The sequence below is a fragment of the Delphinapterus leucas genome, chromosome 8 (genome assembly GCF_059928025.1).
Source record: "Delphinapterus leucas isolate spDelLeu-1000000601 "Yukka" chromosome 8, BTC_Dleu_Yukka2, whole genome shotgun sequence".
NCBI lineage: Eukaryota > Metazoa > Chordata > Mammalia > Artiodactyla > Monodontidae > Delphinapterus > Delphinapterus leucas.
The window spans coordinates 107,822,607-107,838,642 of NC_143136.1; the positions used below are offsets into that span (position 1 = coordinate 107,822,607).

General features: G+C 38.1%; 1 protein-coding gene across 7 annotated transcripts in view; it reads right to left on the reverse strand.

Moving 5' to 3' along the window:
• The window catches only part of IWS1 (interacts with SUPT6H, CTD assembly factor 1), a 65,203-nt gene that overhangs the window by 27,104 nt on the left and 22,063 nt on the right, over positions 1-16,036 (reverse strand). For 6 of the 7 annotated variants that reach the window (XR_002646961.2, XM_022590564.3, XM_022590561.3 and 3 more), the window contains exons 4-10: positions 14,099-14,288; positions 13,495-13,552; positions 8,081-8,178; positions 6,801-6,951; positions 4,997-5,079; positions 3,410-3,539; positions 2,172-2,289 (exon numbers count right to left, since the gene is read on the reverse strand). Coding sequence is in view for 5 of the 7 variants with exons in the window: in XM_022590564.3 (XP_022446272.1) it covers positions 2,172-2,289; positions 3,410-3,539; positions 4,997-5,079; positions 6,801-6,951; positions 8,081-8,178; positions 13,495-13,552; positions 14,099-14,288 (828 nt within the window). In the remaining 2 variants the exon portion in view is untranslated. The remainder of the gene's footprint in view (positions 1-2,171; positions 2,290-3,409; positions 3,540-4,996; positions 5,080-6,800; positions 6,952-8,080; positions 8,179-13,494; positions 13,553-14,098; positions 14,289-16,036) is intronic. The other variant, XR_016394192.1, reaches the window with a different exon arrangement.

The following is a 16,036-nucleotide window of genomic DNA, read 5'->3' on the forward strand; positions in this document are numbered from 1 at the left end:
TCTCCCCTTTGATAACCGTAAGTTTGTTTTCTATGTCTGTATGTCTGTTTCTGTTTTGTATACAGATTCATTTGTATTATTTTCTAGATTCCACACATAAGTGATATCATATAGTACTTGTCTTTGTCTGACAAGTACTATATGATATCACTTATGTGTGGAATATATATTTCACTAAGCACAATATTCTCTAGGTCCATCCATGTTGCTGCAAATGGCAATATTTCATTCTTTTTTATGGCTCAGTAGTATTCCATTGTATATATGTACCACATCTTATTAAGCCAACTGTCTGTTGATGGGCATTTGGATTGCTTCCATGTCTTGGCTATCATAAATAATGCTGCTATGAACACTGGGATACATGTACCTTTCTGAATTAGAGTTTTCATTTTTTTTCTGGATATATATCCAGGAGTGGAATTGCTGGATAGTATGAAAGTTCTACTTTTAGTTTTCTAAGGAACTTCCGTATTGTTTTCCATAGTGGCTGCACAAATTTACATTCCCACCAATAGTGTAGGAGGGTTCCCTTTTCTCCACACCCTCTCCAGCATTTATTAGTTGCAGACTTATTGATGATGGCCATTCTGACTGGTGTGAGGTGATACCTCACTGTGGTTTTGATTTTCATTTCTCTAATAATTAGCAATGTTGAGCATCTTTTCATGTGCCTGTTGGCCATCTGAATATCTTCTTTGGAGAAATGTCTATTTAGGTCCTCTGCCCATTTTTTTAATGGTTTTGGTTTTTTTTTTTGATATTGAATTGCATGAGCTGTTTGTATATTTTGGATATTAACCCCTTGTTGGTCACATCATTTACAAATACTGAAAACAGAAAATCTTGAAATTCCTCTACTTTCTTACTCTAACCAAAAACAACTCCCTTATTACTTGTCAAAATGGTCTAAATCTTTAAAAATTACATTTTCATAGTGCAGATGTAGGGTCTGTGCTTCATTAAGTCTAAGAAAGCTGCTAAGGTGATCACACAAAAAAGTACTACATGCGCACTGTTTAGCCAGTAAAAGTCCAGAGGTGCCAGCTGATGTCTTTGTTCTTATCACTGCATTGTATCAAAACAAGAAAGGACCTTTACAGACAGAACACAGGTGTTGTCAAACTAAGAAGGAAGCAAGGAGTCTCAGGGGAGTCTATATCTCTTTAAAAACTGACCCGCTGTCCCCAACCCTGGATTCAGAATCACCTGTAGTACATGACAGGTACCAGTGGGAACAGTTTGCTTCTCTCTTGCCTAGGGCAAAAAGAACGTCGAGAACCACTGCATCAAAGCATCAAATGTTTATTGTTTAATAGGCAATAAACTACAGATTATTAATAAGATCGAAGATACAATACTCCTCTAGTTTATAAAAAAAATTAAATTTCTCGAAAGGCTTTTGATAGTCTTAAACATTCAACAGAAAAATAACTACTGTATTCAGATACAAAAGTAGTTACTATTTCAAATTAGTGTTGAAGTTTAAAAATTTCTTTCCAACACAAAGCACAGGAAGAGTTAAGGAGGATGATGAAGACGCATGTGGTGTTCATAAACAATATGGCAACTGAGTAAATGAACTTCAGTTAGATTCCTCTGGATTTCTCTGTTATCATTAAGTAGTAACACACAAAGGCTTTGGAGACCATTATAAAAATAACAACAATAGCAGCAGTGGCTAACGTTTCTTGAAGACTTACTGTGTTCTAGGCACCATGCTTTACATACACCTTCTCACTTATTCTTTAAGACAACCCAAACTAAACACATAACTCTCTGTTTCACAGAGGAGGAAACCAAGGCTTAGAGCTTAAATCACTAGCCCAAGGATATGCAGTAAGGTAGGTGGTAAATCTAGGATTTGAACCCAGGTATGACCGACTCCACGGCTGACATTCTAATCCCTCTCTCTCTACATGCTCCTGATCCATGATTAGAAAATGCATCATTTTACTTGTTATATACTGGATAGCATACTTAAATATACTGAGAAGCATTTTAAGTCTAAGGGAAAAAAGCTTAGTACCTATAAGAAGGTATCAAAAAATTTTCCTACTCATTTCATTGACTCATTTTAAATGAAAATTGGTAAAAATATAGTTAGCTTTTATATATACATGTCTCTGTATATACATAAACACACCAAACAAAAAGTAAAATGTACATACTGATTAATTTCCCTGCCATGTCCTTGTTGGACCTTGATTCCTTGGGGTGTTTATAAAGATACATCACTGCTCGTCCAATCCCACTATGCTTCAGGGTCTCCTGGCTCACACTAGGTAGCTGGGGAACATAAACACAGACATACATATTAATCATTCTGAAGCTGGGAGTCCTGCCAATCTACTCTAGAGGGCCTGCAAGACCTGGTTCATTCACAATAGAACAAATAACAAAAAAGTTATATTTTCAAGGATCTATGGACACTGAACACAAAGATACTTTGTGTTTACATCAGTAGTTGAGAGTTCAGTACTACCACTGAGTTGAAGTAAAACTTAACAGTGTGAGAAAGTGCGAACTAAGCATCCTCAGAGGTTAGCAGCTTAATAAATCAAGGGTCCTCTCAGGCCTCTGAACCAAACAGACCTAAGTCTGAACCCAACCACAGCCATCTGCTAGCTATGTGACCTTGGACAAGTCATTTAACTTCTCTGAGTCTTAATTTCCTCATCTGTAAAATGGAGATAATACACCTACCTTGCAGGTTTGTTGTGAGGAATAAATGAACCTATATATTTAAAAAACACCTGGCACGTAGCAGGTTCCTCGGGAATTCCTTCAGAAGTTAAGTAGCTTGCCCAAGGTGTCTCAGCCACATAAAGGTGGCCCAGATCAAGATTCAAATGCATGCTTATCTGATGCTGAAGCTGGTGCTCTTTCTACTTCAAGTGCCTCCCTACAACATGCCCACTACTATACTACTCTTCTCAGATAAACCAGAGCTACTCCAAGATCTTTTTTCCTTCAATACCACAGTCACACGAAGTTTTAAAAGGGCTTCCTTTTTTTTTTTTTTTTTTTTTCTTGCGGTACGTGGGCCTCTCACTGTTGTGGCCTCTCCCGTTGCGGAGCACAGGCTCTGGATGCCCAGGCTCAGCGGCCATGGCTCACGGGCCCAACTGCTCCGCGGCATGTGGGATCTTCCCGGACCGGGGCACGAACCCGTGTCCCCTGCATTGGCAGGCGGACTCTCAACCACTGCGCCACCAGGGAAGCCCAAAGGCCTTCCTTTTATGCTCATTTTATTTGGTATGTTCCTAATAAACACACCTAATAAAACTCCTGATAGGCTGTGGCAGAGAGAATATATAAATATATGGCAAAATACAGAGGTTATGATAATACAAACCACAGTAGATAACTAATGAAGAGCAAACAAGTCAGATTATCTGCCTCTGACCTCTTGCAGAATCTTCAACAGCTCTTCTCGAATCTTTAGTGCCGGCAAACTCCTATCTGGTAGAGGGGAGAGCCATTCTTTGATGGCAGACATCACACCACTGTCAATAAATGTTTCTTTAAGGTCCTGCCTGTAATAAGAGGAAGAATTAAAAAAAAAAAAAAAGTCAAGTCTATGAATGTTGATTCTATTGTAGCTTCCTTTGGATTTTCTTACAGATTTAGTGATGTTTCCAAAAACTGCTTTTAAAAACTGACTCATATACATTATTTACTGAGCACCTATTCATAGACTTCAACAGCCAATATGAAATTTACTTCCTATTTTCAAGAAACAAACAGACTTGATAGGTAAAGATGATGTGTTAAAGGAAAAAAACCACACCAAATTGCAAAAGGTAATGCTGATATGAATGGTACAGACTGTAAGAATAATGAGCTTTAATTATTACAGCTAAGAAAAAAAAATGTTTTATCTATGAGAATAGTGATCCTCAAACTGTTTCAAGTAAGACAGAACCCAGAATTGTGCTATTCTTTGCAGGACACCAGGGAGCTGGTTTCTCCGAGCAGAAAAAAATCCCAATGAATACTGATACTATTCAAATTCCATTTTATGTACTAGAATCAATTATGGTAACAGGGAACATGACATTATATATATGAAATCTGGCACAGATAATTTTTTCTGTTGGGATACAGGTAGCAATCTTCTAGTAGAAAGTCCTAGACCATATGGCTGGCTCATTGGTGTACTAATGCACTTCTTTAGCCATCAAAAGAAGGCTACTGCTGCGTTCAAGGAGAAATCAAAGTTGCTCAGGAATGTGAGCAAGAACCTGCAGAAGGACCAGTGACATAATTCATGATATAACAGGACACATGAGTCTTATTCAATATGTGCTTCAAGTAGTCTCCCAGCATTTTTGCTCTGTTCTCAATCACATTGGGAAAAAAGATGCAATTTTACCAGACTCTAAACAGTCTATAAAGAACAAAATAAGTGGTTTCCAAGTTTTTCTTTCATTAATATCAGTTTGCTATTTGTTCTGTTTGCATCATGCATCAAAGTGTAAGAAAAATTTGCGATGAAGTAATAATCTAGGAAATTCTATTCATTATTATTTTTCTGTAGATTGACAGAAGGCAATCATTCTTTAATCTCTCTAGAATACTAGTACATAGCTTGAATATCATTCCATTAAAAGGGAACACTTTTTCGGACTTCCATGGTGGTGCAGTGGTTAAGAATCCGCCTGCCAATGCAGGGGACACGGGTTTGATCCCTGGTCCGGGAAGATCCCACATGCCGTGGAGCAGCTAAGCCCGTGCGCCACAACTACTGAGCCTGGGCTCTAGAGCCCGCGAGCCACAACTACTAAAGCCTACGCACCTACAGCCCGTGCTCCGCAACAAGAGAAGTCACGGCAATGAGAAGCAAGCGCACCGCAATGAAGAGCAGCCCCTGCTCGCTGCAACTAGAGAAAGCCCGCGTGCAGCAACGAAGACCCAATGTAGTCAATAAATAAATAAATAAGTAAATAAATAAATAAATGGAAACACTTTTCCAAGAAAACAGAATACTTACTTCTTAAGGTGCATGACCACAGTAGGTAATAATGTTAATTTTTTCAGTGCTGGCTTTTTTTGATTATTCAACTGTCTGTCTTCCTATCCAGGAAGAAAAAGATTGAAAAAAAAAAAAGGAAAAATGGGCAATTGTTAATAGTGAATTATAACCACTATAATTCTAAACTTTAAATATAATAAAGTAGCAATTTCTCCGAGACACTACAGTTTTTCCTACAAGAAAGAATAATTACATAAAGAATAGACTTTCTGCAGAGCCAAAACCCACAAAACTATTAGAATAACTAGTTTTAACAACTACAAATCGAGAGGAACAATTTTAATTTAAAATATTAGCATAACTATCAAGTTTTCAGAGTTCATTCAAGGTACAAATTACATATGGAAAAATTTGGTTTATCATCAAGAATAATTTTGCAGCTATGGGGCCTGTAAGAAAGATAAAAGAATATGTTATTAAAGAAGGGTTTTAGTATTTGCTTGGGTATTTTTTTCCTAGGTTTTTTTTTTTTTTTTTTGCCAGGCCACACAGCTTATGGGATCTTAGTTCCCCAACCAGGGATCGAACCCAGGCCCTCAGCAATGAGAGAGCAGAGTCCTAACCACTGGGTGACCAGGGAATTTCCCCTACTTTTTTAATTACAGAAAATTTTAAATTCTACAGACATACAAAACAAAATAATACACTCCTGTCATGTACATTTCAACAATTAAACACACATGGCCAGTCTTATTTAGCTATCTCTCTAGCTACTTTTCCCTTCACCCTTGAATAATTTTGCAACAAATCCTAGACACACGTCTTTGGATTATAAATACTTCAGCAAGTGTCTCTAAAAGAGAAGGACTTGTTTTTAAACATAATACTTGGGCAATTTTTACAATTTGAGCAGAATTTTTAAATGCAGTGAGTTAAATGCAATCATTTGATCAGAGACAAAAGAATGACACAGGTTTATAACATAATAAATATGAGTTTATAATTTTTTGTATGTGAAGAAACATCACTTTGTGGTAAACTAGCAGAACCTGAGAACAAAATCACTCCCCCATAAAACCAGCAAACCAATTCAGCTAAAAAGGCCCATTTTACTTAATACTTAGTCTTTTCACTTTTTTCCTAAAACACACTACTTAAAAATTAAAATTATTGGGGCTTTCCTGGTGGCGCAGTGGTTGAGAGTCCGCCTGCCGATGCAGGGGACACAGATTCGTGCTCCGGTCCGGGAAGATCCCACATGCCGTGGAGCGGCTGGGCCCGTGAGCCATGGCTGCTAAGCCTGCGCGTCTGGAGCCTGTGCTCCGCGACGGGAGACGCCACAACGGTGAGAGGCCCTCGTACCGCAAAAAAATAAATAAATAAAATAAAATAAAATAAAATAAAATTATTTCCGTGCTTAAAATTTAGAACAGTAAATGCTTATTATAAAAAACAAAAACAAAAACAAAGTATTTTTAATGTAGTTTAAGCAAGGATTAAGTGTAAAAAAAAAAAAATGGCGGGAATTCCCTGGTGGTCCAATAGTTAAGATTCTGCACATTCACTGCCAAGGGTCCAGGATCAATCGCTGGTAGGGGAACTAAGATCTCATAAGCTGCATGGTGAAAACAACAAAACGAAACAGGGACTTCCCTGGCGGTCGAGCAGTTAAGACTCCATGCTTCCAATGCAGGGGATGCAAGTTCGATCCCTGGGCCGGGAAATAAGATCCCACATGCCTCGCAAACAAACAAAACAAAAAAGGCCACATAATCAATTATGTGGGAGAAAGAAAGATGAAGCTAGAAGTGACCTATCTCACCTCAGCAGCTTCATTCATCTTGACAATCATGGCGCTCACAACGTCGTCGGCATCACTAATAAAAGTACCACCATCACGGTTACGCCTGCGCTTGCCACTCATGCTCTTTTTCCGCTGCAACATCATCTCAAAGTCCGACAGAAAGTCCATGCTAAGCAGTAACCCAAAATTAAGTGAAATATAAATTCCCTTTTAAATATACATTTTCTTTTATGACAGCTAAGAACCACCAACTTTCTTAATTCTAACTCAGTGAAGTGCTACTTTCTTTTAAAGTGCAAGTACTTTTAAAATTGCTTTTAAAAGAACAAGTGATCATAAATTTTATGCTCAACTTTCCAACAGTTACACATTAAATACTAATAGCCCTACACCTTCATACACTATGTTCATGCTTACATGTGTTAGCCTGAAAAAGAACATTCCAAATTTCAAGTTTTGCCTGCCACTCCATGGTTCAGTTTTAGTTGCATTGCCTTTTTGTGCGGGCAAAGAGTGGTTTTCAATTATCTGAATATTTTTGTCTTATACAGAATAAGTAGGGAAAAAATCCCGCTGTTTTTTAGTGATAAGAAGTATAACTCTCAAAACATAATGTGACTGAGATAAAGATGGAGATCTATAAATCTGCTAAGAGCCTCAAAAAGACTTTGTAGCTTTCATCTGAATCTTTACACTTAACGAGGAGCTAATATGCTCTCTGCCTCTATCATATAAATAAGATGATATGGTTTATAATTTCCAAAGGTACTGCCAAACTCGTTCAGCTTAATTCTTGCATGTCACTAGGAATTAAAGCATCATCTTTATAAACAGTAACAAATTATTCTATGTTTGTCACCTTTCATGACACTCGATTCTTCTGAACATAGATTCCAACCATCTCAACAAAACTATGTGAAATACAATCAAGGAATATTTTGTATCTAAAACATCCCCCCTGGGACCCCCAAATCAGCTTTCTCTCTCTCTCAAAAAAAAGTTTTTATTAGGTTATTTTTCAGAAGAACCTACTTGGTGAGATATAAATTAAAAGCCTGGCAACCATATAGCCCCACAAATTAAGACAGCTGAGCACAGGGCAAAAGACAGAAAAATAACAACAGCAGATAATTTTTGGACAGCACTGTATATAGAGAAGTAGATGGGAGAACAAAAATGGAAGATTCTTTCCTACACTTAATCAGGAACCAAAATAACAAAAACAAAGTTTGTTAGTCTCTACCTTCATTTTTAAAGTTCTCTTTAATAAAGTCTTTTAAAAAATAAAACAAACTTACTGTTTTCCTCTCTTTATGTTATCATCAGAATCTGAATCTTCTGCTTCTTTTACCTGTGTTTCACTTTTTTCTTCTTCCAAATCTTCTTGGTTAAAACCCTAAAGGGAGGGTAAGTTAGCCGGAGTTACCGCAACCTCATTACAGACTCTCTTCTATGTAACTGCTCTTAATTTTTTGCATTTTTAAAGTAATACATTCATAAAGAATAAAAATTAAGAAGATATCAAAAGACATATAGCAAAAAAACCTCCCTCCCACCCTAGCCCTTAGTGTTATTAGTTTTCTTGTCTCCTTCTTCATTTTTAAGGCTTTAGATGATTTCACCAAATAACTGCAACCATAATTTAAACATTTCCCTGATGGTATTTAGGTATGTGTATTTGAAATTTTGAGAAACATCTGCAAACTGTCTTCTACAGAGGTTACACCAAATTAACTCTCCTTCCAGGAAAGCACAAATTCACCTGTTTCCTCACCTTCCCACTACTACGGCAGGTTATCAAGCATTAATATTTGCAATCTCTGGACTGAAAAAAACAAAAGGCATCTCTGTAGCTTTCTTTGCATCCTCTTATTATGAGTGAAGCTGGGCATTTCTCATGTTTCAAAGCCATCTGTTGCTCTTTCTCTGTGAACTCTCAATATCCTATGGCCAGTTTTCCATTGGATCTTTGTCTTATTGGTATGGAAAATCTCTTTAAAAATTAGGGAAATTAGACCTTGCTACATGACGGGAACTGCACAATCCTGACATCTGTACAGTTTGATTTTGTTTATGGTAATGTTTTCTGGGTGTAATTTAAATGGTCAGTCTGTTCTTTATAGCTTCCAACTTTCATGTTATACTTAGAAAGGCCTCCCCAATGGTTCCCCTAGTATGCTGTTTTCTACACTGAACTGAACCCATAATCAAGTTGATGTCCACTCTCCACACTAGAGAAACATATCTTATGCTTGTAAAATGTTGCTTAACTGAGTATAAGCCCCATGAGGGCAATGTCCAAACAATCTCTGGCATACAAGCTCTTGAATATTTGTTGAATGAATTCTTTTCTATTTTCTTTAGGTTTATTTACTATTTTTCTACCATCTTGAATTAGACTCTAAATTCATCTACTTTCATCCTCTCTTGCTTTAGTAATGAAAGTACTGACTTTTTTTTAACACAAGAACTATTTAACAAGTAAGTTTCAAATTTGGGGGTGGCAAGGGTGCTTTTATGTGCTAATTTTGTTACTAATTTTTAATTTCATTGCATTCAGAAAATGTTGTCTATAGTTTGTACATTTTGCAAAAGCTTGATTTAAATTTTATATGGAAATACAAAGAACCAAGAAAAGCCAAGACAATCTTAGAGAATAACAACCTTAAAGGACATAAATAACCAAATATCAAGGGTTATGCATTAATGGTGCAAGGATAGACCAATGGAACAGAAAAGATACTTCAGAAACAGATTAGAAAATATATACATACTCGATTTATGACAAAGATGGCAGAATAGTGGAAAAGGATAGTCTCGTTCAACTAGATACTACAAATGGGGGGCGGAAATCTTGACTATCTCATATATACTGCACACAAAAGCCCATTCCAGGTGGACAATATAACTAAATGAAAAAGATAAAATAATCAAGCTGCGAAAGAATAACTCAGGAGAATATTTTTATAACCTTGGGGATAGGCAAAAATTTCTTACAATTCAAAAATCTTTCAACATAAACGAAAAGGCTGGTAAAGTTGATTTACACTAAAATTAAGAACTTTTGCTCATCAAAGACTCCATTTAAAAAGTGAAAATGCAAGCCACTGAACAGAAGATATTTTTATCTTTTATAATCTCCAAAGGGCTTATATCTGGATTATATAAAAAGAGACACTTCTCTTTTCTATCTTTCCTGGTTTTTTGGTATTGATTATTCCATTGTTTACATTCCACTTAGATTACAGATCTGTTCATTCTCTTCACAGTTCTGTCAATTTTTGTTTTGCTTATACATATTTAAAGCCAAATTACTAGGTACACGGCTAGGTACAATTTTAAACCCTTTTTTCAATATAAAGGGACCCTCTTTATCTCGAACAATGGTTTTTGCCTTAAAGTCTACGTCGTTGGTATTCATATAAGCTACACCAGTTTTCTTCTGGCTAGTGTTCGGAGAGAGTACCTTTTTCCATCCTTTTATTTTCAACTCTATCTTCTGTTTCAGATGAATTTCAAAATTAATATATAGCTGGTTTTTAAAATCCAGTCTTTAATTTGTCCTTTAATTGGAGCACTTAATATATTTCAGTGTGATTTCTGATACTATCAAAGTTTATATCTGCTATCTTACTATGTACTACTTTCTAAATGTCCCCGTTCTATATTTCTTTTTCTCTTTTCTTGCTTTCTCTTGGATTGACTAGCTTCTATTATTTCATTCTTCCCTCTCTATTAGGTTGGAAGTTACACATTCCATTAGTCTTTTTAGAGATTACAATGCACATCCTAACTTACCAAAGACTACTAATGTACTTTTACATACATTTGCAAAGACCTGTGAACATTTCAATTCCATGTAAACACCCAATCTGTCACTGCCGTCATGTTTTAATTTCATATGCATTTTAAACCACACCAGACATGACTCTGTTTTGGATGGTCATTACACATTTAGACCTAGCCACACGCTTTTGTTGCTCTTTTTCCCTTCCTGCATCCTTGACCTTCCACCTGAGATTTTCTTTCTGCCTTTAGTGTTTCCTTCAGTTGGCATTTTGGTAAGATGAAATAGGCAGGGAATCTTCATTCCTGAAAAGAATTTTTACTGAATATAAAAGAACTTTTAAGTTTGCAGTTATTGGATTCTATTACTTCTGTTGAGAAGTTAGCTATTAAAATAACAGTTGCCTCTCTGAATGTAATATCTTTTCCCCTTTGGCTGCTTTAAAGACTTTCCTGTTTTCTTTGGTTTCTTGCAATTTTCCTGTGGTGTATTGGGTTGGCCAAAAAGTTCATTCAGGTTTTTCTGTAAGATGTTACAGAAAGGGACTTCCCTGGTGGTCCACTGGTTATGACTCCACGCTCCCAATGCAGGGGGCCCGGGTTCAATCCCTGGTCAGGCAACTAGATCCCACGTGCATGCCGCAACTGAGAGTCCGCGTGCCGCGACTAAATATCCTGCATACCACAACTAAAGATTCCGCGTGCCGCCACTAAGACCCGGCCCAGCCAAATAAATTAATTAATTTTTTAAAAAGTTACGGGCTTCTCTGGTGGTGCAGTGGTAGGGAGCCCGCCTGCCGGTGCGGGGGACACGGGTACGGGGCCTGGTCCAGGAAGATCCCATGTGCCGCGGGGCAGCTGGGCCTGGGCACCACAGCTATTAAGTCTGTGCTCTGGAGCCCGCGGGCCATAACTGCTGGTCCTGTGTGCCGCAGCTGCTGGGGCCCGCGCGCCTGGAGCCCATGCTCCGCGGCAGGAGAGGCCACCACAGTGAGAGGCCCCACGCCTCAGCAAAGAGTGGTCCCCGCTTGCTGCAACGGGGAGAGGGCCCGTGCGCAGCAGTGGGGACCCAGTGCAACCAGAAGTAAATAATGATTAATTTTTTTAAAAAAAGTTACAGAAAAACCCGAACGAACTTTTTGGTCAACCCAATATTTAAGTGTAGATTGCTTTGTTTTTATCCTGCTTGCAATTTGTAGAACTTCTAGACTCTATGGCTTTATGAATCATTTCTTTAAATATTGTTTCTGATATATATACATATACATTTCCTCCCCTCTCCTTCTGGGATTCCAAGTCACTCTGTTAAACCTTCTCATGCATAATTTATGTTTTATTTTTTACATTTTCCACACTAATATCAATGCTTCATTCTACATAGTTCCTTCTATTTATTTATTTAGTTAGTTAGTTGTGGCAGGTCTTGGTTGCAGCAGGCGGGCTCCTTAGTTCCTTCTATTTATTTATTTATTTAGTTGCAGCAGGTGGGCTCCTTAGTTGTGGCATGCATACTCTTAGTTGTGGCATGCACGTGGGATCTAGTTCCCTGACCAGGGATTGAAACTGGGCCCTCTGCATTGGGAATGCAGAGTCTTAACCACGGTGCCACCAGGGAAGTCCCTCTACATAGTTCCTTCTAACTTACCTTCCAGTTCACTCATTTTCTTTTCAAATACGTCTAATCTATTGTTAAACTCATCCACCAAGTTTTTAATTTCAGTTACTGTATTTTCAAAGTTCCAGAATTTCTACTTGGTTCTTTTTCAGGTATTTAAAAAAAACTGTTTGCTCTAAGAAACTTTTCAATCCTTTACCTTGCTAAACATATATATATTAAAGGCAATATCTAAAATTCCTATATCTAAAGCCCCTAGGTCTATTTCTGTTATCTGCTGTTACTATTGTTTCTTTTTAAATGTTACAGATAAGTGTGTACTGTGTATTTGAAAAACTACAGAAATAACTGGAGGTCTGTGATGATGTTACTTTTGTCCTGAAAGGATTTCTGTTTGCATATGTCAGGTGGCTGAGAGCCAGCCAATGGTTTAAGAATCACTGCAATCAAACTTCTGAGACTTAGGGAGGGTGACGGAAGAGGGAAGGGATATGGGAACATATGTATAACTGATTCACTTTGTTATAAAGCAGAAACTAACACACCATTGTAAAGCAATTATACTCCAATAAAGATGTTAAAAGAAAAAACGAAAAAACTTCTGAGACTGAGGTTCTCTATGTTGCTAGATGACTCAAAGATGGCCTAAAATCTGAGCAAAGGCTATTCTAACTTCCGGTTCACCCTTACTCCTAGCAGTCTCAATCCAGAGCATGGGGTTTTCAGGGTCCCCTAACCTCAGCAGGCCCCGACCTTCCAGTTCTCTCTCTTAAGCCTTGAGGCAATCAAAAATAAATTTAGCCTCTCAGCTTGAGTAGATGAACATCCCAGAAAAAGCAGTTGTAAATGCTGAGCTTACCTCTTTAGGTTTCTATCTTTTGCTGGTTTTTGGCTTAGTAATTCTTTGTTACCTAGTTCTTATGATGATGAGCAGATTTTTTAAACATTTTGTCTAGCTTCTGTAGTTGTCCGTAGCAGAAGGGCTGGTCCAAATTACCTCACGTGCCATTGCTATCATCAGAAGCTCCATAACTGCTGTGATTCTTTCTCTTTAGCATTATAAAGCGTGTTTCATTGTCTCTTAATGTGTTCCTTCCTCCCTTTAATTCAATTTTGCCCGTTATTTTCTTTTTATGTCTCTGTAGACCCCTTTATTTCACTTTCTGAATACCTTTGTTCTAGATTTTTCTACCGGATACATCATAGCTATTTATTTCTACTTATTGGAATCTCCTACTAGACACCCACTGCCATAAAAACAAAAAAAGCATAGCATAATCAAAGAGGAAATCTTTCCATCCAATACTTAACTGTAAATTCTTCCTCCTCCTCATCACCAGATTCTCCAAATATGTCTGCAATAAGATTTCTAGAAAATATAAAAAACTTTCATTTGCTTTCTTCTCATTTGCATAGGAATCATAAAATATTTTTCTAATAGGGTATAATTTAATAACAGTAAAACATGCAGATCTCAAGTGTCCATCTCAATGGGTTTTGACACATTCACGTAACCCTTACCCTAACAGAACAGTTCCATCTCCCCAGAAAGTTCCCTTGTGGCCCTTTCTAGTCAGTCCCCCCTATCAACATCCCAGAGGCAACCACCACCCTGATTTCCGCCACCACAGGCTAGTTTTGCCTGTTCTTGAACCTCACATAAGTGGAATCAGATAACATGTCCTCTTTACTTCTTTCACTTAAGATAATATTTTTGAGGTTCATCCATGTTGTAGCATGCAGCAATAGTTCAGGACCTAAAATCCTGAATCCCCCAAGGTCATGAAATTAGGCAGGGTATATTGTATTACACCTCAACACGGAATTTTAATACAAGTTTAAAAACCCTGAAAGACAAACCCCTCCCTACCGCCTTGTATGAACCCTGGGAAGTTCAGGTTACACTGCCACTTACTCTTCTTCATTCCCTGACTCACTATCACTCCCAAAGAGGTCCTTCTCTTCATTTTTCTTATCAGACAATTCTCTCCCTGCTTCTTCTTCACTGTCAGATGCTATCGTCTTCTCTCTTTTGCCTGATTTATCCGACATAACATCACTGTCAGAGTCATCTGCATCAGAGACAACACGACTCTTCTTTGTTGCTGTTGAAAAAAAAAAAAAACATCATTAATCTTCCTCCATCCCAGTCACTGTATTACTAAGTACAACGGGTGCTCTAAAATGTCAGTACGTGGCCAAAACCAAAGGCCTCATGATACACAGTTTAGAATAAAAAATAAATAGCTAAAAGATGCAGAGTCATCTTACAATTATCTGCTATATAGGAAAAAGTGGCCAAAAGATGAAGACTGGCATCAATAGCTACCTTTCCTTTGGGGGAACAGAGAAAATAAGAGTAGAATCCCTTCTATGCTGCCTAATATTAGCAGAACTCTAAAGGCTTGGATATTCTTTTGTGGAATCCCCATGTTCCTCAGTCATCCATCACTGCTCAATCTGCAATTTCTCATCTACCTTAGTAAACTGCACATGTGGTGCTCTTTTCCCTTCTCCTTTAACAACTGTTGGGTTATAAAGAAATGCCTTTTCCCAAAAAGATGTTTCATAAAAAAGTAATCAAGTAGTAAAGATTGGAATATTTTGTGGAGACATGGAGTCCCTCAGAAACTTCCTTGAATTTGGGCATTCAACAATGTTTAACAACTGAAGACAGGTACCCATGGGAGCTCAGTCACTGTCTAGATGGGATGTAGTGCATTAGCTGTCAAAGAGACCACAGTTAACTCTGGATAAGGTGGGTTTTCATGTAAAAGTATTCTTTTGAAACATTACCCTTTCCAGTAAAAAAAAAAAAACAAAAGGACTTCCCTGGTGGTCCAGTGGTAAAGAATCCGCCTTACAATGCAGGGGAAGTGGGTTTGATCCCTAGTCAGGAAACTAAGATCCCACACGGGGCAACTAAGCCCTCATGCCACAACTACTGAGCTCGCAAACCTCAACTAGAGCCCACATGCTGCAAACTACAGAGCCCGCGCACCACAACTACAGAGCCCACACACCCTGGAGTCTGTGCGTCACAACTAGAGAGAGAAAATCTGCAAGCCACAACTAGAGAGAAGCCCGCAGACAACGAAGAGCCTGCGAGCTGCACGAAGATCCCACATGCCGCAACTAAGACCTGACGCAGCCAAAAATAAATTAATAAATAAAAAATCTTTTAAAAAATTTATATTTTCATAGAAATCTTTCATATTGCCATTGCAATGCAGTCTAGTTTATCATTTTGAGGCAGTCAGAACTTAACAAACGCTGCTAGAACAACTCAAAGGAAATTTAATATTAAGACTTGCCAATGAGGGAAATCCCTGGTGGTCCAGTGGTTAGAACTCCAGGCTTTCACTGCCAACCTCATGAGTTCAATCCCTGGTGGGGGAACTAAGATTCCACAAGCCACATGGTGCAGCCAAAAGCACCAAAACAAAAAACAAAACAAAAAACCGAAACACTTGCCAATGAAAACCAGTGTCCTGGTGATATTTTAGAACATCAAGTTGAATAAGAGAATACAGACCTAACATTCCAGGAAAAGAAACAATGCTTCATAGTTATAAGCTTAGACAACAAGTAAAGCTATGGAGGGACTTCCCTGGTGGTCCAGTGGTGGAGAATTTGCCTTCCAATGCAGGGGACACAGGGTCAATCCCTGATTAGGGAACTAAGATCCCACATGCCATGGGGAAGCCAAGCCCACGTGCCGCAACTACTGAGCCCGTGTGCTATGGAGCCCACGTTCCACAACTAGAGAGCCCGTGTGCCTCAACTAAGACCCGATGCAGCCAAATAAATAAATAAATAAATAAATAAAAGTAAAGCTAAGGATAAACAGCCC